Below are 21,223 nucleotides of genomic sequence, written 5' to 3'. Positions count from 1 at the left end.
GGACACCGCTAACTGCAGCCAGGTTATCTTCATCAGGCCTATAAACACGGCACACTCACTACAATAAAACACACATCTAGTTAATAAATGAGACTATGCAAAGGACATGAAAAAGCCTGACACAAACTGTAGCTACAGCCACGGCTGCTTACACAGCCTGGACGGGGATACTTTAACACGGTTACTGAGTAGAGTATTTAAAATCACACTGTTACTGAGCAGAGTCTTTAAATCACTCTGTTACGGAGCAGAGTCTTTAAATCACACTGTTACTGAGCAGAGTCTGTAACTCAAGACAAAAAGACAAGCAAAAAGAGACAAGGCAAAAGTGGCAATCTGCAACAAAATACATGAACGTTAACCACTTACATACAACAACACACGGCACATTAAGATAAACAAAACCCAGTTGAGGTTTACCTCGGCCGTCCGCGACCCTATCATGTCACTACCTCACGCTCGTACCGCATACTATATGCGTTGCCGGCACACAACGATCCGCCAACCCGAAAGGAACACAGTCCTGAAATAAAAGTGAAAGTTACTCACATGTACGGACATTGAAAACACTTAACACAAGCGACTCGTACCTGCTCTAAACCCGGAGCTCTGCAGAGACTGAAGGGAGCTCCGTCACTCAATTTTATCCCCGCAAACAACCAGGTAACCGCAGGTGATTGGTTCCCACCCAGCTGTGGGGCATGAGCGCTAATCAGCCGGTTACATTGGGATACTTCAAAAGCACTTACTTCAAATGTCCTCACATGTAAAGCCTTAGTCCGGGATGTGAACCAAGAATTATTTTGTTGAAGATTGTCTGTGCTAACCACCAAACAATTGACATGCCTGTAATGATCAGAGTTCATTCCCCAAACTAATCAGAAAGAATACCATCCTGTTACTGTTCCTAAAAGCATTCAGATTACATGCAATCAGAGTACTTTCCAAAGAGTAGTCAAATTATATGTAATCAAAATGTGAAAAAAGGGAAAAATGTTGCTTCCAAAGCAAAAGAGACCTGATGCTGGAGTACTAGGCTATATTACATGCGTATCCTTTGTCTAAATATTCCTTTATTATTTCCATCTCCTCTTCCAGTCCTTCCAACTCAGTTTAAAATTCATACAGGGACTCAGCTGAGTAGTAGTAATAGAAACAGGAAATTATGTCGAGCTGTTGGGTTCTTTCCAATCAGCAACAAGAAGTGTTGTCCTTCCCTTTGTTCCGTTTTGTGAAGTGTTTGTATTTTCTGTAATGTTGTGTTTTGCCCTTCAGGCCCACCGTACAATACATATTGATTATCTAGAGATAAAATACCTTTTTACTTATTACAAATACCCATTACTCCAAGTGAAAGAGAGAAGCTGACGGATAAGAGTGAAAATATTACAGTCAGGATCCCTATGGTGCAGCTTAGAAGTGTTTTCCAGGTGTTTTCTTAGGGAGAAATGAATAGTTGGAAGAAATGCATGATGGTGATGAAATCTCAGATTGAAGAAGGTTGTTTAGTCCAAATGGTTTAGGCTAATTTTGAGACATGTGAGTTCTGTTTACAACTCTGAAATGTAATTGCTGTGTTCAGTCCGACAACAAACAGTGATTCAATAATAGTTACCTAACTGTATTTATTTGTTTAGAAATAATTCCTTTCAGCAAAATGTATCCAGGACTTCTACAGAAGGCAGGGTTAGTTTACTTGAGGTTAAACAAGCAAATGTTATCTCTCTCTCTCTCTCTCTCTCTCTCTCTCTCTCTCTCTCTCTCTCTCTCTCTCTCTCTCTCTTTCTTTATCTCCAAAACCTGATTTGGGATTTTTGTTTTTAGATGACATTAACAGTGCTAAAGTCATTAAGTCAGTTTAAGTCTTGCTTAATTACAAAGTGGTATCACAGCTGTTTCCTTGTTCTTCCTCTGAGTATCTGTGTGGGCGGGGTTTCCCCTCACCTGGCTGCTGATTCATCTCCAAGCCAGTGACCGATAATCTCATCACAATGCAGTATAAGATCCCTGGCTCTTCATCCAATCATTGCCGGATTGTTCCGCCTGTTTCAGAGGGAGTCACTCTCTTGGCTGCTCAGTATAGCCTCTAGAGTTTCTTTCTTATGCTCCTTTATTTACAATTGTCTCTTATAGATTACCAGTGTCCAGTTCTTCCTTGCAAGCCAGCTTTTCCACTCACCAGCCTGCACTGTCAGCCATTGAACTCCCTCTGCAACCACCACAAGCACTAATACTCCTACACAGCTGATAAAACTACAAAAATCTTCCATATTCTGTCTCTGAGTCTCCTTTTGTGTACATACAAAATTACACTGCATAAATGTTGACAAGAACACAGGACATTGTGTGCATGCTCAAATATCTAGGTGGATGGCCCCCAGAATCCTGGCTTTATTTGTGTCCCCAAATGACAACACACTATTCTGGTATTTGATGAAAGCAGAACCTTAATTGACTTTCAATCAGAAGAAGAATACTCAAAGCTCTTCTTGGATATCTAAGCCCTAAAGTAAAACAGTGAATTGAACAATTATAATAGAAATAGATAAAAAGGATACTTTCCCTTTCTTTACTCCACACATCTACTTCCTATTAATGTCGTGCTCCACAAGTGGCCTCTTTTTAGATCCGGGCTGTTACCAGCCTTTGTCCTAAGATTAACATTGGAACGTTGACCCCCTGTGGTGGTCTGGAATCACTACGCTAATCACGCTTAACTGTCAAAGCTAATTAATTAAAGCAATTGCCTTTAAAGATTATCAAGTAGAAACAATACCTCAAGGATTTTGCTCCGTCCTATAGTATCAATCACAGTTTTGAGCTTTAGGTATTAACATTGTGTTTTCCTTGGTATTACCCTAAACTTCCCAAGGAACCTTAAGGAACCTTAATGGAAGATAATGCTCTTACAAAGGTTGATCTTGGTGTGCACTGTAACAAAGGTCATGGGAGTTGCGTCCTCTATTTTCAGTTGACTGACAGAATAACAAAGATGGCACAGGTAGGTTAGAAAAAGGTAAGGATCAAGCCACGTGATAGTCAAACAAAGGCAAATGGGCGATGCTGGTGCACGCAAATGTTTGTTATTCAAACTTGTCTTGGCTAAGCTCAACAAAGACATGCAGCTGATTATCTCTGAAGACTTGAAGCACTCATATTGTTGCTATACAGCTCCTCTGAACCTGTACGTGACAAACTGAGGTAAAAACTTTGAGAAAGAAACCTTTGTACTGCTTTGGAGTGTTAAGTCTATTCTTCTGGACAAATCCATTTGGAAAAGGTTCTTTGTGAAAACTATTTTAATCTTTATATCAGCTTTTTAACGAGCAGAATACATTTTTAGGACGAGGGAATGCTACACAAAGTGTGCTTATGTTTACTTGAGCTGACCATGAAATCACAATCTTAGACAGAGTCTCTTTGAAAAGTGACTCAAAAGAGAAGGAGAAGCAGCGGGGAGCAACTAAAAGCACCTTTAATGTCTGGACTTTTTCCAATTAGGCTGTGGCTCGCCAGCAGATCAAAGCTAGGATAATCCTTGGACTGGATGGCGTGTCTACAAGAATATGGATGCAAATAAAGGAGTAACAACCAATAGGCTGTCAAGTTGACAAATGAGTGTGCCGGTGTGAGTTACAGAGAGGAAAGACAAGGGTTTAGGAAAAGGAGGAGATGAGGGTAAGGAGAAGATATGGAGACGATATTGACAGAATCTGCCCTGAGTGTGTACTGGAGAAGGTAGGGGAGGAGGGGAGGTTTGCGGTTGGTGCACTGGTATGTGACGTCAGCAGCTTGTTGGATGAGGTGCTGTGTCCTGCTGATTTTAATCCTTACTCATTAAGGAACAGAGAGAGCAAGTGCCTGTGCAAGCCCTCTGGTGAAGGAGAGAAAGTGACAGGAAAAGGAAGGAACAGAAAACAATCTATCAGAGGAGATAAGTGGAGCTACTTTACAGGCTGAAAAACGGACAAGGGGAGAAATCAAGCATTTTGTATTTGCATTCCCTCATTACCCTTTCCCTTGTTTGTAATATTTGAGAGTGGCCTGTTGAAGCATGCCTACAAACGGAATTAACAAGGCCCTGAAGCTGCAGTTTGGTCTCATCAACTATGGGAACCGATACTTAACAGCTGAGGCTTTTGGCTTCAAAGTTAACGCCTCAGGCATCAGCATGAAGAAGAAACAGATCTGGACCTTAGAGCAGGACGAGCAGGATGGCCAGGTCGTGTTCCTCAGAAGCCACCTTGGACGGTATCTGGCCTCCGACAAAGATGGAAAGATGACATGTGGAGCGGAGAAGCCTGACCCTGACTGCCGTTTCCTTATTGTACCCCAGTCTGATGGTCGCTGGGCATTGCAATCAGAGCCTTATCAGCGTTACTTTGGAGGCTCAGCTGACTACCTGTCTTGCTTTGCTCAGGTAATTGGGGAGCAGGAGTTATGGGCTGTCCATTTGGCCTTGCACCCACAGGCCAGCCTGCTCAGTGTGGCACGTAAGCGCTATGCCCATCTGTCTTCTTCAGATGGAGAGATCTCAGTGGATAGCAACATTCCCTGGGGAGTCGACTCCCTGGTTACCTTGGTATACCTTGATGGCAAGTACAGCCTGAAGACCTGTGATAGTCGTTTCCTCAGAAATGATGGAAAACTGGTGAAGGAGAACACCAATACAACCAGCTTCACACTTGAGCTGAAGTCCGGTAAGCTGGCCTTTAAGGACTGTGATGGGAAATATCTGAGCCCCCTGGGTCCCACTGGAACACTGCGATCCGGCCGATGCTCCAAGCCTGGAAAAGACGAGCTGTTTGATCTGGAGGAGAGTCATCCTCAAGTGGTTTTTCAAGCTGCCAACAAAAGATTTGTCTCTGTGAAGCAAGGTAATTAAGTCTTGAATGCAGTCTTAAGAAAAAAACATTTATGTAATCACATCTCTTACTTGTTTAATGATAACAAGCTAAACTTGCATGGATGCACATTTTTTTAATTGAAGGTTTTGACGACCACAATGTTGTATAGTATAAGAAAATTTTATATATAAAAATGACTTCCATCTACAGAAATCATAGCCTTTGAATGTAGGTATTTGATTTGTTTTAAAGACATGCTTGAAAGTTCAAGAAAGTTGAATCAATCCAAAAGAACTCAAGGCACAAGTGTAGCCATGGAAACAAATCAGCATGAAAACAATAAAATGAACATGAGAGCTAAGTGGACCTGACTGAATTCATCAGAGGCTCCCTGATGAAATTCACACTTAAGGAAGGACGAAATAAGAATGTAACAATGTAGGAATATGAAGACTCTCACTCTTAGTATTCATGACAAGCCTTTCTTATGTGTTGTTTGTTGTAGAGTCCTCTTAAAGCGTATTGATTTAGTTCTGTGGTCCTTTTAAATGAAGTTATATATGATAATTCCCGGCATTTTCGTGTGGTCTAATTCCAAGCTCTTGGATTTAGCTGAGCTCAAGTTCTAGCATTAGCATATGTATCATTTCTAAGTTATGTAGCCCATATAACTTATATTACATATAATCTTAAAGTTAAAATAAGTTTAGTAAGTTCATAGAAGTGGGTAAAATGTCCCTGCTAATAAGAGAATACCCTGCATTTTCTGACTACACAGGTTCCCTAATGGTGGACAAACATACCATGAGGTCATTGTGGTAATGGGCTTTGTCATTTCCACTGTGTGTCCATTGAAGATTAAGCAGAGGCAAAATTGACTCCTGTGCAGACCTCTGCCCCTTGGGTGCTGATTACCATCGTAGTACTCTCTGATCACCGTCATCTAGTTTTTTGCAATGACGTCTACCAATGTGGCAGTAGTTTGGCAGCAAAGAGCTACAGCCAGGCCTTACCAGACAGATCAGTTACAAGGGATCTTTTTGTATAATGGGATCTTCTCTTTTCTGCACAGCTATTGAGGCAAACAATGCAAAAAGACAGGGGGCAAATGAGATTATTTTGCCTTCTCATTGAGCTTTAAGTCTATATTTAGGAACAAACTATTCATTGTTTTGGAGGACATATTTGTTAGAGTAACTGAAAGTAGCTTTGCATTGCACATTCAGTACTATAGTATACCTGAGAAATCAGGTTCTCTGACTTCCTCAAGATTGCAATCATCGTTACGCTAATACTCAACTGAAAATAGAATTGACACTTTTAAACAACTCGGCTGTTCAATGTCAAAATACAGTATATATCAGGAATTCAATTTTCAACAGTTGTAGTCTTCCTTGTGGCAGTTCCACATTTTTCAAGGAACAAGGTATTGAAAGCTGCTTAGTGGGCCCTGCAGTGCAGATTTGCATTTCACGACTCAGGGAATTACAGCAAGCGAATGAACGGGAAGGGTGGAGTGGTGGCTGGTGGGGATTAGGGTTGTAACAGGCTTAAGAGAAAGGTTGGAGGATATTTTCGTGGCATCTAATTTGAACAACAGCAGACACAGTTCAGCTGTGTCTGTGTATTCTCCGCCACCTGACACAAACCCCAAAGACAGAATGCATGTGGATTAAGTATGTGACTTTGGATAGGCTGGAAGTAAGGCAATCAGGTTCAGAGAAGAGGGTGCCGATTTAAAAACTAACAGCTAGGCTAAACTAAAGTGAAAACTAAAAACAATTCTGTGTTGGTTTACCTTCACTTGCACTGTTTCATGTATGCAAAAACATTTTGAGTTGAGCATGTAAAATGAGAGCATGAGAGCAAAGATTCTCAATGCGCGGCATGGGGAAATCCAAAGCTGGCAGACGGAAACAAAGCTGGTTAATTGTTAAAGTGATCCACAGCCCCAAATGTATTTTTGGGTGCCAAAACACTCAACCTCTATTAGCTCGAAATGTACAATAGACTCCATTAATGACATGTTGTAATGGTAGGGCTGAGACTTTTCAGTTGAATCTATATTTTTGAGTAATGAGCTATAAAATGAATAACTTAAAATTTAAACAAACTCCAAATACATTTGATTTGAGGCTGCTTAAAAAACCTGCACACGTGTTAGTTGCTGTAAAGCATTTCATGAAAACACAGGTTTGGTTGAACCGGATCAAACAGCCAGAACAATTCAGCAAATACACTGTTGAAATGAATAGAAGATTTAATGTGTTTCTTTGTGAAGCCCTGCATGAGACAGTATGTAGCCCTCTGTATTATGTGATGCAACAATAGAATAAGTACAACATAATTAAATGTTGGAATAGTATTATTCTCCCACGTTCCCTCGACAGTGCCTGAGAGAGGAAATGACATTCAAGGGGAGGCAATATTGTAAACCACAATGTCTACCCTAGAGAGACACAATAAACAATGCTGCCTTTTCTTCTCTTGTATCCAGGAGTGAGTATTTCAGCCAATCAGGATGTGGAGACAGATATGGAGACCTTCCAGATGGAGATTGATAAGGACAGCAAAAAGCCTATGTTCAGGACAAATGGCGGATCCTACTGGACTCTGGTGTCTCACGGAGAGATCCAGTCCACTGCCACAGAAGTGTAAGTAGATTTTGTAGCTGTTAAAAGAGGAACTTTCTTCCATGTTGGCACATAATTCTTACCTGAAGCCTTTACATTTCTGTTTTCCCAGAGAGGTAAACACAATGTTTGACATTGAGTGGCGAGGAAAAAGGGTGGCCCTCAAAGCAAGTAATGGAAAGTATGTTTGCACAAAGAAGAATGGGCAGCTCTCAGCGGTCAGCGATACAGTTGGTATGTGCTTTCAGGCAACCCACTTGAAATGCAGTGTTTGTTTGAGGGCACCATCATTGATATATTTCCCCTTCTCAACTTATAAACAGTATTTGTCCTTCATCGCAGGTGAGGGAGAGTTATTCCTGATGAAGCTCATCAATCGTCCCATACTGATACTTCGTGGGGAGAATGGCTTTGTGTGTCACCACAAGAGCTCCAATGCTCTGGACGCAAATCGTTCAGTCTATGACATTTTCTCATTGATCTTCAATGACGGCGCCTATCACGTAAAAAGTCAGTGTTTTCATATTCACATCACAACCAGATTTCTGCCAAGCAATCAATATATCCTGTGAGCTGATTTATTTGGTGTCATTTGAAAAAATGGCCACAACATAACCCACTGTTGTCTTCTTGCAGGTGTAAATGGATTGTTCTGGTACGTCTCTAGCAGTGGCCTAGTGTGCTCAGATGGAGAAAAAACTGAGGACTTTTTCCTTGAGTTCCTGGAACATGGATGCGTCGCCATCAAGGGCTCGAATGGCAAGTACCTTCGTGGAGATAAGGGAGGTACGCTTATGGGGGATGCAACAACTGTTGATGCATCTTCTCTTTGGGAGTACTGATCCCTTTCAATCAGGGTCCTCAAAGAGAAAGCCACAAGACGGAGTGCAGGACCTGCTTCTATTTACTCAAATGAAGCGGACTGACCCAGTTACATTTTCCTGCCTGTTTTTATACTAGCTAACCGGTGCCCAAAAACAAGGTTTGTTTTATTTTCAATTGGGAAGAGCTGAACACTTTGGGAGGATGTGGCAGGATTGTAAGTGTTGAATGTTTTGTCTTCCCAATGACAATGCCAACAGCAAACAACATATATTGTGTGAATTTGTCATACTTCACATGATAAGGAATATAACAGTGGATCTATATGTTGTGCAAAACAAATACAGTTAGGTTGAAATAGCTTTGAGGGCGGCCATATTGATCAGTCCCTGAAAAGAGAGAAATTTAAGTGTTGCTGCCTTGGACACATTTTCTGTGTAGCCTATTCAAAAAGCTTGGCAATGGACGCTAACAAGAGGAATTTTAAGTCGTTCTGTTACTACAAAATCCAACTGAGCAAAAAGACAAAGTATCCCCAAAGCTGAAGTAGCCTTTGCAAATTTTCTTTCAAAACAGCATTCACATACTTTTACAAAACCCTTCATACCAAACATCAGAATTAAAAGGTCAGGGGATCTGCATCCTTTCTCTTAAGAAAAAAAATCAACTTACTTTTAGTTCAGCTGACTTCATCTTGATCTTCCTTCTGCAACCTTAGACAGTAAAGAAATGTTTGTTTACAGTTTTGGATGGTTTTAATATTAAGACGTGTTCTATGAGAACTGTCATAAATGTGACACCAATTAAAAAGGTAATGCACCGATGTCTTCAAAGACAGCTAATGGCTAGTGCCAATGGTGTTTCATTTATCTTGATGAACCATTTACAGCTTCCATGAAAGCACATTAAGAAGCAAATGAAGCAGACCTGAACAGATCTGCAACGCTGAGCAATTTATATCCAAAGAGGGCTTCATCCAACATCACTGCACATATAGAAATGTTTAATGTGTACACATTTAGAATCACAGATCAGACATGTAAAGGAACAAAGAATATCAGTAGAAATGTAATAAACCCATTACAGGGACGAGCAATGAAACCAGAGGGGAAGGACATTAAAGAATGTGACACACTATTCATCATTCTCTAATGTACCAGGTATAAACATGTTAAGAAAGTGCTTATCTGGTCTTCTGCCTAGGGGCCTTAAACCATACTGCGCTCTGCATCCCTTAATGCCCTGTTCTCATGTTCAGAGTTGGGTGGTAAGATTAGAAAATATGACTGATTAAGAAAACAGATTTCTTTTTTTAAATTGCAAAGATCACTTAAAAGTGAAGTAAGAAAACGTGTTAGGTGATAACAACAGTCATATCGTATAAGGATCCATGCAGAATTAGAGTTACTCTGGTAACCTAACATCACTGCTTTTGTCAAATGTGCTCAGTAGCCTCTGGTATACCTCTAGTAAGTGCAGCCCTTTGAAGGGGGGACATTTTTTTGTATTATGATTCAATGTTTTATAAATCAATAAGGGCACAAGCTGAACCCATATACAATTTATCCTGTAGGCTTTTGTCATTTATTTCTTGTGAAGAATTCCAATAGCTCAAGTGTAATGTGAAACCCAATGATTTTGTGACATATGCAATAGTGGAGAAACACTTTAGAAAGGCATGAACAGCTCGGTCACGTATGCATCCTGTACCAGCTCTGTAGACCGCCTCCAGTCATATCATAGAATGTATTTTATAAATAGATTTAAATTGTTATACTATCTATGTTTTCTGGCAAACCTTTGAAATGTCAATGACAAATAAAAACTTGACGATGACTGTGTTTTCTTTGGTACTAGAACTGTACAAGTAGCATGCAGACTACGACAAAGTTGTTAGTTTAAAAGTTCAGATGGATGAAGGGTTGGCAAGTGATTGCAGTGTTAGCTAGAAGAACTTTGGCCTGTTGTTACTATTGGGCAAGAATCATTACACTCCAAACAGTAAGAGAAAGAATACATTTTGGATTTCAAGTGAAATCAGCAAAAGTGTATGCTTCCATTGGTTGTTACAGCGTAGTTAACTAGGACATGACGACTGAGTTTAGACTGCAGCTCTTGTTTTGTTTTTCAAATCAGATCTTGAAGACTGATTTGAGTGTCCAAACAAAACAAACCTATCTATTTTGGTTGCAGAGGTGACAATGTAAGTGAGAGTAACATACATAGAAGATGCAGCTTTCCAGAGCACCTGCATCTTAAATCAAAAATGCTCCTATTTTCCAAACAATCATGCCTATTGAGAAAAAAACAACATAATCCTCCATTGTTGTTCTGCTCAGGCGCTCTAATAAACATCTTTCACTGTCAGTTTTGTTGTTGTGTGACCAGCTGCAAGTAATGCAAAAACACCTGATGTTTTGGTTTGAGCTGCCAAAGCTTCTGGACTAAGCAAATCTGCTGAGATCAAATTGCATTTTTTTTCTTGTCTAGGCTTCTTTTGTTCCAAACACAAGTGCATATCCATGAAAGTCATTACGAGCATTCAATCTGTACCAAAGCAGAAACGCTGGAAATCTGAACAAGTTTACATGCATGGTTGACATGGAAAAGAAGGATCAGCTAAACTAATTTGATCAAAGCCATCACGCCATCACGCTTACTCGAGAACCAGTAGTGATGTCCATGAAGCACTTTTCCATTTCCAAATTTCACACTCTTTCCAAACTCAAATTTAAAGACCTGTTGTTTTTCATTAGGGGTGTGTATATACAAATATTTTCAGACTAAATTTGGCTGATACTGATACCGATACAAGGCAACTAAGTCTCCTCATACTAGAATTTACCTGCTACTCTTGTTATAACAGTCTATTTATTTTAGAACCGACAGAAAACAAGAAAAACAACATTTGATCCTACCATAAATAATAACTGTATCCTTTTTCAAATATATTCATTCAGAAATATGGCTAACTCTTTTGCATTTTTACTTCTCAGAGATTGTGCTGTTCAGGATGAGGATTCTTATATCACATTTGAATCAGCAGTTTTACATAAGTGTTTTGCTCCTCCTCGCGTCACCTGTGCTTCACTTCGCAAGAGCTTTTTTGCTGTCTGTTTTCAGGTCAATAAGGTTACTAGTGTGTCACCCTCTCAGGTGTCAGAGGAAATGTTCACATCTACCATTACTGATGATTAGCTGGCAAACAAATATTACACCTTTTTTATGCTGTGAAAAAAAAAACTGTTTCTTTGTGTTTAAACATGAAGCAAATACAATTGGCGTATTCCCTACACATCCTTCACTGTTTGAGCTTAAACTGGCACTTTCACATCACCCTGATTTAACGGCACCCTCCTGGTTTAATGGCACCTGACAGGAGAATTAGTGACACGAGGTGTTTGTCTCAGTGGGCTGTATTTGCGTAATAGAAGTGGATGGATAAACACATTGTTTCGTTAAGTCTTTATCCTGCTTTCTGGGAATAATAAGCATTCATGCTGGACAGGTAGCAGTAATGCAAAAAACAGCACACTGAAACAGGAGCAGCCAAAGCCGTCATTAGTGGGCTATTATTATTTCATTGTTATGTGTGCTTTCTCTACAGTAATATATGCCCAGCCATAAAGAGGACTGTATTGCATGGGAAAATATGCCTTTTCCTTCTGTTTAATTCAGAGAAGGAGAAGAATTATTATTAATACCTGATGACTTGATAGCTACTTTTAGTCTATGACTCGTATAGGGTCTTAATAAAGACCATGTTGGCTCAATGGGACGTACTAATGGAAATGAGGCAACACTTATGTAATCAATTACATTGTAAACATGTAACTTTTATATAAAATATAGCTGCTAGAGGGAAACTGAATAACAAATGTGACTGGATGCTATGATGTTCTAGGAGACTGTTTGGCTGGTGAATTAGAATTTCCCAACTTTGCAAGCATTTGTCCACAAATAAAGGCAGTGGAAACTGAATGGTTGGGTTTACAGCCAAGGTTATTTCCTCCTTGCTACACTGGGTGGCACTGTGTACCTCTTTAAGTTCAGTGTTTGTTACAGTAATGCTCAGTGTCAATTGCTGTGAAAGAGGAATTTACTGCTTCAAGCACATCAAGGGCAGACACCTGTAAGTAATCCCCCACATTGCTGTTCACCTCATGACATCTGTTCAGGCTTCCATGAACCACAACACTGAGTTAAATCCAGGACTGACATCAGCTGTCACAAAATGCCGACAGGTAAGTAGAGTGAGAAGCATCCATCACCTCCATGGAGTGGAGTGTATGGAGTGTGTGCTTGTGATATAACACACAAGCACACGCTTCACTCTTCTACAGCCCAAACACATCTAACAATGACATCCCTGCTTGTGTTTGATTCTGTAATTACTCTGGCAAAGGTTTTCTTTGAGAATCACAGCCCACTAATCTGCTGCTCACTAGGCCAGATAATTACACACTACTCACTGAAGTGGGGATGTTTTAACAGATTAACTTGCCTAGCCTGACATTGACTCTGCTGTTGGCGAGAATTTTAACCATGCAATGTCTATCAAAAGAATAGAGCGCTTTCAGTTCTTGCAAATAAAGTAGAAATAAACTGTGAAGCTTAATAAAAATGTTTTCATCCAAAGTGTAACAAAACTTTCTGACGTGAGTTCCTTCTTCAGTCTCTTTGTATGTGAACTGTGAAATTGAAGAGCTCTGCTGGGAATGGATGACCAGAGGTCAATGTGTATTACTGACACTGTTTTGGTCCTGTGTGTGTTGTGCTGCAACACTGCCTAAAGCTACAGTTGTTCCTGACATAATAATATTTTTTCTGGCTCTTCTGACACATGCTTACACTTAATCAGAAAAATACTAACACTAGACAGAGGACAAGTGCTTGTTTAAAACAGATGTTTTGTTGGACTATGTAGGAGTGTATGCAATTCCATTTGATGAAGTTCAAGTAACTGCTCGGATCAGCTATGACCTTTCAGCAAAATAGACGCAAGGTGCAGAATTACTAAATTAGCATTGTGTTTCTATACAATAGTGTTGTTTGACTCATGACTAGCTTTCAAAATTATCAAAATTGATGCACCAGGATCAGAGGTGCTGTGCTGTTTTTAATTTCATTCATTTGTCTTTTTGGTCAAACCCTGTGTCTTCATCATCCACAATTAAATTTAACCAGCAACACTTAACTTGCAGTTTCTGCCTTTAGCAGCTAATTTAGCCTGGAGCTATCAGCCTCAGGCACAAATGCAAGGTCTGGTAATCTCACTTCTTTCTCACTCCACTGCTTCAGATTCTTTCTTCAATTTGAAATTGCTTGAGTGTCATCACTTCATGCAATTCATTAGTTTTAATGTAGCTCCCTTCACAGCAACTCAAGTCTTACAGGCATGCCCTTTATATCTAGAACAAAGAGATTACCTGTGGCTGTAATCTGCTTAGTATATTTACCCAACACCTTAATACAATTTAAAGGTAATTGTACTTAAAGCTCCTGTTAGCAGTTTTTTCCTGGTTATGACATGGACTGAAATTAATATTGATTCTGCTTGATGAACAACAAAAGCAAACAAGACAATCAGCCACAAGATTGACTATTTTGATATTGTAATTTTAATGTCTTAAACTGGTGTTTGTGGGCATGTATAAGCAGCAGAAGAAACAACAATTTATTTAGATTTCCCATTTTTAAGTATTCACTATAAGTGACCATCAAAAGTCAGCAGGATGCGATTTTTTGTCTGAAAACACTCTAAGCATGTAAAGGACATGAAAGGCAGAAATCACTTAGTCCACAGGGGGGCGCCAAAATCTATACAAACCAAATATCCTTGCAGCAACTTTTACATGTATTTCCCTTGTCTGCTGCTGGGAACTTCAGCTTCACCTTTACGGAGCAAATATGCTACTTATTACTGTGCTTCATAGTTTGATAACAGGGGATATGTCATGAGTTTCTTTAGTTTTAGTTTTTCTTTTTGCTTTGGTTTGTATTGTAGTTATCATTTCCTTTGTCATATTGTTATTCTTTGCCCTGGTCCATTCTGTACTCGTATGTGTAGTGTTTCCTGTTTTATTTTGTAGTATTTCTCCCCAGTGTGTCAAGGCAAGTTTTTCTCCCTGGGTTTTCCCTCTTCTGTGATTGTGTGCCCCATAGACATATAAAGAGTAGAAGCCGCATTGGCTGCTGGGGCACAAGAAATACGGCTGCCATCTTGGTCCGGTCATCCTACCCATGATCCTACCTGTAAACATAAACTGAAGCAGCAGAGACTTCCAGATGCCAGAGCACTGTGCGGCAAAATACCTATCATACATCACATATATCACATATCAGAATATTCTATTACTATTACGCCCACTATGAATATTAAGATACGCCGAACCATGTGTCCTGTATCATATCTACATGTATGACGTTTGCAGAAAAAACACCTGCATGAAAATCAGTTTAATATTCAGCGAGTTATGATTGATTAAATGCGCTGACAATTAATTGCGCCTGCCAAACAGATTACACTGAGTGGAGCGGGTGACCGGACCAAGATGGCGGCCCCATGGCTCGTCAGCGCCAATAGGTAGTAGCGGTCGATGCGGAGTCTACTCTTTGTTATGTCTATGGCGTGCCCTGCCTTGATTAGCTTCACACATTTGCGTGTCACACCCGTGTTTGATTACCCTTAGGGTACTCATTCTGTGTTTTCTCTCTTCTGTGTCTGTTTGTTAAGTTTTTCTAGTGCTTTCTCCTGTGTCTATTGACTTAAGTGTTATTTTCCTCAGTTGGTGGATTTACATAGAGAGTAAGTTTTCTTAGTTTGCCTTTTTGTTTTTGTTTTTAATAAATCCATTATTTTTTTGCCTGAACACGGGTCCTCCTCTTTTTTTGTCATCAAATGTGACAAGTGTTTTGTTAAATTATTGATGAAAACAATACAATAATTAACTAAAATGAAATATGTTTTTCTTATTAATGAAATCTAGTTAAAGATGCGATAATACATTATCAATCTCTAGGGAGAAAATTAAAAGTGCAAACTATGTCTTTACCCTCCACAACCATCAGATATCCCGGGTTTCCATCTGAAAATTGCACTAAGCATATAACAATACATACAAAGGACTGCAAATTACATAAATTTAAAGCTTTTGGAGACAAAGTTAGGACAATTTTCTTTCATTCAGCTGGCCATCAAGACCTTCTCTGACATACCTCATTATAGCAAATCAGAGGAGTAAGTGCACCGACACTTAACATTCAGTTCAAAGCTATACCTTAATTTGATCTGGTCCTGACTAGACAACAGGAAGGCTGATTACCTAGGTGGCGTAAACGGATGAAAAGACATGAATTCCATTGTAACAGGTGTACACAGACAGACTTGGAAACCCAGAGTCCCATCTGCAAACATCAACAAAAAAAGAACGAAAAGAAACGTTGTTTCCAGATTCAATGAGGTGTCATTTTCTTACCTCTCCTTTCCCCTCCTCCTAAAGCTCCTCCTAATCACTCTGCTTTCACACCTTCACACTTGCTTTGACAGTTTAGAAACAACATTGCTGAGTGGAATCCTCTTGCATTCCTCTAATTAATCTTGGAAAATAGAATAGATGTAGCCACCTTCAATGTGTGCAGACTGTATGGCAGCTATGGCTCAGTGGTTGTCGGCCATTTGTCAATTGAAAGGTTGGGAGTTTGGTCCCACTGTCCACAAGCCGAAATGTCCTTGGGCAAGACACTTCACCCCACCTGCTCCCAGTGGCTGTGTCATCAGTGTGTGAATGGGATTACTTAATACTAATGGGTGCTTAACATAGCAGCCTCTGCCATCAGTGTGTGAATGTGGTGTGAGCGGATAAATTTGACTTGTAATGTGGAAGTGCTCTGAGTGGTCAGAAGACCACTTAAAAGAGCTGGAAGAAGCAATGCTTTGTGCTAGGTAAAAAACCAATACTGTAGTTAAACATTGGCTTTTTACAAGAAGAAGAGATGGCTGTAACACTTGAAGACACTTCGCAAACAATGTGTCCACTATTGAACTGTACCTAAAGATTATGTGTTTAGGGCAATCTGTGGATTGGAGAATTTTCAAGGAGACAGTCTGACAGCTCCTGAGTTTTGACACATTTGACTATTTGAAGAAGGCTGAATTAGATTTCTTTGAGAAAATATTACTTAAGTATGTACAAGATAAGATAAGCAAAGTAGTAAGATCTACCGTTTAGCCTACAGGGGTTTTTAAAATCAATTCTAACAAAACAAACTTCCTCACTACAGCTGTATCATAATTTTCACGATTCTCAGAAAAGTGCAAGAAGCTGCCATTTTTGTCAATGGTAGAATTTGTGTTAGCGTCATGATGAAGTGTAGTCATGTTGCAGAGATAAACCACCTATGAATATTCTCTTCAAGGTGAGAAAACAAAGTTTATTCAGTATGACTCAAATAATTGTCATCGATAGGAATTAATAACATTTTTTTTCAGTTAAAATTAAAAAATGTGACTCACAAAATGTCTTTCAATAAAACTTCCAATACGGTTTATTTTCTGCATTGTGAATCTCTAATTTACACTACGCCAATTTTTCACGGCTGGTACTTAGTGGAAAAAAAATATGTGCGCTTCGCATTACATAGATAAGCATGATGACTTTTCACTGTAACAATAATGAAAAGTCTGCCATAATGTAGTGTAACTGCCTACAGTAAGCATGTGCCATTTGATTAATACTCTTTCCTTAAAATGGCAGTCAATAAAGGAAAAAGGGAAGCTTTTTACATTAAGATTAAAGTTCTGAATAAATGTGGTAAAGGTCTTCGGCACATATCTCAAACCTTCAAAATGCAAAACTGTGAATATCTGAAATGTCATGGTTGAAAACATTCAAGTGCAATAATAATAATATGCTAACATCTACATAGGCACTCTATTTCTGCTCCACACAAAGGGGCATAATATAACTTAAATATGACTAATGATATGAAATGACTCTAAGTCTACAGCTTGTGCAGAGAAGTGTCAAGTCTGCATGTATTAATATGTTCTATTAAGAATCTTAATAGCTAAGAGAATTCCTCTTATTGTCTTGGATCATTAAATTGCTATATTGCTTCTGTTAAACTAAAGTAAAATCAAATATCCTTCTACAGTTACAAAAAAGAACTCTCTTTGAGCTGTGCAATGATCAGAAGATAATTATTGCTTTAGTTACTCCACAAAAACATGTGAACCGCGATTCTGATTCAAGACATTCAGTAATGACACTCAATTCCTCCCACATACAGGCTTGTCTGTCTGAATTACACTCAGATCTCAACAAAGTCTATTCCGAGGCACAGCTTATTTATTGTAATGTTCCCTTCTGACTCCCCTACATGACAAATACAGATTCAATCGAGTCTATTTCCATAAGTGCTGCAATGTTCTCTAGACCTTCCAACATCACAGCAGGTGCATTTGTGGAGACTGAAAGCAGTTCAACTTCAAAGCGGCAGCTAAAGTTTTGAAGATTGCAGGGATCAAAGCTATCTGTATTACCCATCCTATGCTTTTGAACTCCATCTTTCTTCTTCTGTGATGTAAATGTGTAGGAGATAGTGAAAAATTAAATAAGATACTTTATTGCCCTCTTAACTCAATACATTAATCAGAACGGCAAAAATAGCTTTGACACACTTAGGAAACCTGGAGTTCTTTGTACCGGTACTTTAGTGGATGGCTGTTTGGCGCAATTCAAAATATGTGTCGCAAGACATTCGTACCAGGTTAATACAATTCAAGATAATCAATAGAATATACTGGACACCATCTAGATTATTTAGGGCTAAGCTCAAAGGGGGCCCTGTGTGCTGGAAGTACCCTGACCATGGTACACTCACTCATGTCCTATGGTTTTGCCCAAAAGTACAGGACTTCTGGAGAGCAGTGCATGAATTAATTCAGAGAATCATTGGTCAGGTAGTCCCCTTCTGCATCCAATTATTTGTTCTAGGGGACCCATCAACTTTGAAAGATAAAGTCTCATTTACCATTTACAGAATGGGTCCAGAGTGACCGCTTTCATGTTGGGTAGAAGGCTGGCTCGTTCAACAATGGAAGTAAGCCCATACACCATCTGTCACTGATTGGCATAACCTTCTTGCTAGGGTGGCAGCATATGAACGGGTTTCTTTTTCATTGCTTAACAGGTTAGATAAATACCACAAAAGTGGGAAAAATTTCTCCTTTATATTAACATCTTGTAAGGGAAAACATTAGGACGCCCCTTTTCTAACTTTTGTCTTTCTCTTGTATTTAATAGTATTAAAAACCAATACAGCCACTCCGCATCCCCCTTTTAATTTATTTATGTATTTATTTTAATTTTCTTTAATATGTGTACATATACACATACATATATATGTGCCTATGCACATAATTATTAACATGTGTATATCAGTATGTGTATGGTATGATATGTTTCTCTCATTAGAAGAGTTGTTATGTTCACTGTTTTTTGCTGGAAATAATCCGTCAAATTTATGTTTTTTGGCTGAATTTGTTTTGTCTGTTTTTGTTGTTGTTGTTTTGTTGTTTTTTTGTTTGTTCTGCTTTGTCTATTGTTTTATTTTATATGTATTTGTATTTTTTAATTTTATTGTATTGTCATTATTTGTGTGTCTTTATTTGAATGTTTGTAAAAGCTAATACATTTCAAATCATAAAAAAAGTATCGGTACTTTAACACAAAGTTCTGATTTGCTGTCCCTAAAACATATTCAAGTGCATGCTGTTCAAGCACTAGCTCTTCCTCTTCAAGAGTGTTTACATTTCAGTTCAGGTAAAGAACAAACCTGCACTGAAAGACCTAAACTCCTGCTCAAGGGGAAGAGGTTTGAAGAGGGAGCTGGAAGCTTGAGAGGGTTCAATCATCTATCAATCCATGTTTCTACTATGTGGAGCATATGGAGGACACACAATGACAATAAAAGATCTGAGAGTCTTCCTGAACATCTTGTTCCAACTGTTGCATCTTGCAACCAGTTCCTGTGCCATAACAATGTGACCTAGGTGAGAAGGTGAGGAGACACTGCAAGTCTGTTACTGTGAAAAGCAGGGCTTTCTGTGAAACTGACAGCAATGTGTCAGAAAACTTGCCATGATGTATTTATAGGACTTCAAACATATATTGATTACAAGGTCACAGAAGAAAGTATAAAGATGTCCTATTTTCTATCAGTTTCTTCTTCATTTAGGGCTGTCAGCTGCTGCAACAGTTTAGGAAAAAGAGGATAAATTCACACTTAATTTACGATCTAAAGTAAATAAAATGTGGAATTTCAGAGGACAATCAAGCACACTGTTTGAATATCTTTATTTATTTTGTTGTTAATGGGTTGTATGCATGTTTCTTTATAATAACTTTTTGATAGTTTCACTAAGATACCCTCAAATCCTCCAAGCTGTTGTTGTCAAATATGACAGGTGTTATTCTAAAGCAGCCAACTGCATCCTCCATCCTCTTTCTTCCTTGTCTAAGACGGAGAAGCATGTCTGAATTTAACTTTTTAACAAGTAAGAAATGTTCACCCAGCTGAGCTAACACAAACAAGAACTGTAGCACAGTTTAACAGCTGAGTTTAAGGGTGTAGTTCTGAGATAAGTATATTTTTAGAATTTTATTTTCCACTTAACTGAATGTAATTGGAGACGGCTGTGGGACATGTGCTTATTTTCTTTTACGTTGTTTTTACATCAAGAAACTATATTTCCAACAAGTAAAATGTTTGATAATATATTATATTTCAAAAATAAACAAAATGAAGTAAATGCTGCAGGCTGCAAAATAATTACAAACTGAACAGCTATAATGCTCCACATTAATGCCTTCTAATTATCTTGAGCTGACTTTGTGGGCTGAGAGTGAACAACTCAGTCAAGGACAGCGTTTGTGGACGCTCGTACATTTGAGGGTAAATGAAGTGTCCAAATGTGAATGGTTAATGGACCCATTCACACTAAAGACATGGCAGAGACACAAACTCCAGTTAGGCCATGTGGTTGCCAAATGTGCCAGGTTTACTGTTACATGGTGGCTTCAAAGAGAAGAGTGAAATAGGCCTAAATCAATTGTTGCTGTGATTCATTTCCAAATAGGGAGATATAGTCATTGATGGCTTCATTTGTCATACACCTACTTTAGGTTGGTACTGATGTTAGCTGTAGCTAAAAAGGTTTCCATCATGTCTCCTCTTTTTATTTGAATGTTTAAGTGCTAGCTAGTTGCCACATAGTCAAGCTACAACACATTAGCTTGTCAAACTCACAACAGTGTGCTAATGCTCTTCCCGTTCTAGGAGATACTCATGCATGCTGTGTGTTACACATACTTCAGTCATTTAACCTGCCTGCCCCACCTGCAGGACCCTTCAAATATCAGCTGACCAGGGTGGCCATTATAAAAGACTCCCGTAACTGGACTATGTGGATCTCTCAAAGAGCGCTGCCGGTAAGAGGCAGTGTGTGGTCAACTAGCGCTGAGAAAAGCACATCTCTCCCCTCTTATCTCATTTCTTTTGAAGAAAATTGGACAGCACTGCAGAAATCAATTTTGTTATTTTATAATTTCCCACCTATCAGTGGCAGAGCCAGACTTTTTGATTGGGGTGGGCTACTGGGGTACAGACTTCTGTAGGGGTGGCCATTCATGGTACACTTTAGGGGCTTACCCTACACCTAGGAGGGTTATCTCCTCTTATCACATCTACTTTAACTTCTAAGATAAATTAATCCAAAAAGAAGCAACATTCTTGGATATAATTTTCACTGTTAGAGGTAACTGAACAAAATACATTTTCACACATTAGAATGCATAGAAGCTACTTGCAGCTGGCTGAAACACAACCCAAATTGTAGAATTCAATATAACTGCTGCT

The 21,223-nt window shown here is 39.1% G+C and overlaps 1 protein-coding gene across 1 annotated transcript; it reads left to right on the top strand.

The window, feature by feature from the left end:
- Positions 1-4,054: 4,054 nt before the first annotated feature.
- Positions 4,055-10,095, top strand: fscn2a (fascin actin-bundling protein 2a, retinal). Its single transcript, XM_034711885.1, has 5 exons — positions 4,055-4,877; positions 7,345-7,501; positions 7,593-7,714; positions 7,823-7,990; positions 8,117-10,095. Exons 1-5 carry the CDS (start codon positions 4,055-4,057, stop codon positions 8,320-8,322), a joined length of 1,476 nt encoding a protein of 491 aa, XP_034567776.1. The 3' UTR covers positions 8,323-10,095.
- Positions 10,096-21,223: the final 11,128 nt, after the last annotated feature.

The sequence above is a fragment of the Notolabrus celidotus genome, chromosome 20 (assembly GCF_009762535.1).
Source record: "Notolabrus celidotus isolate fNotCel1 chromosome 20, fNotCel1.pri, whole genome shotgun sequence".
NCBI classification, from domain to species: Eukaryota; Metazoa; Chordata; class Actinopteri; order Labriformes; family Labridae; genus Notolabrus; species Notolabrus celidotus.
Note: the sequence above shows the minus strand (reverse complement) of the source record. Positions and strands in the feature narration are given on the sequence as shown.

Coding starts and splice junctions, on each gene's coding strand:
- fscn2a (XM_034711885.1), top strand. CDS start 4,055: ATGCCTACAAACGGAATTAACAAGGCCCTGAAGCTGCAGTTTGGTCTC. Junction 4,878..7,344: donor ATTTGTCTCTGTGAAGCAAG/GTAATTAAGTCT, acceptor TCTTGTATCCAG/GAGTGAGTATTTCAGCCAAT. Junction 7,715..7,822: donor AGCGGTCAGCGATACAGTTG/GTATGTGCTTTC, acceptor CCTTCATCGCAG/GTGAGGGAGAGTTATTCCTG.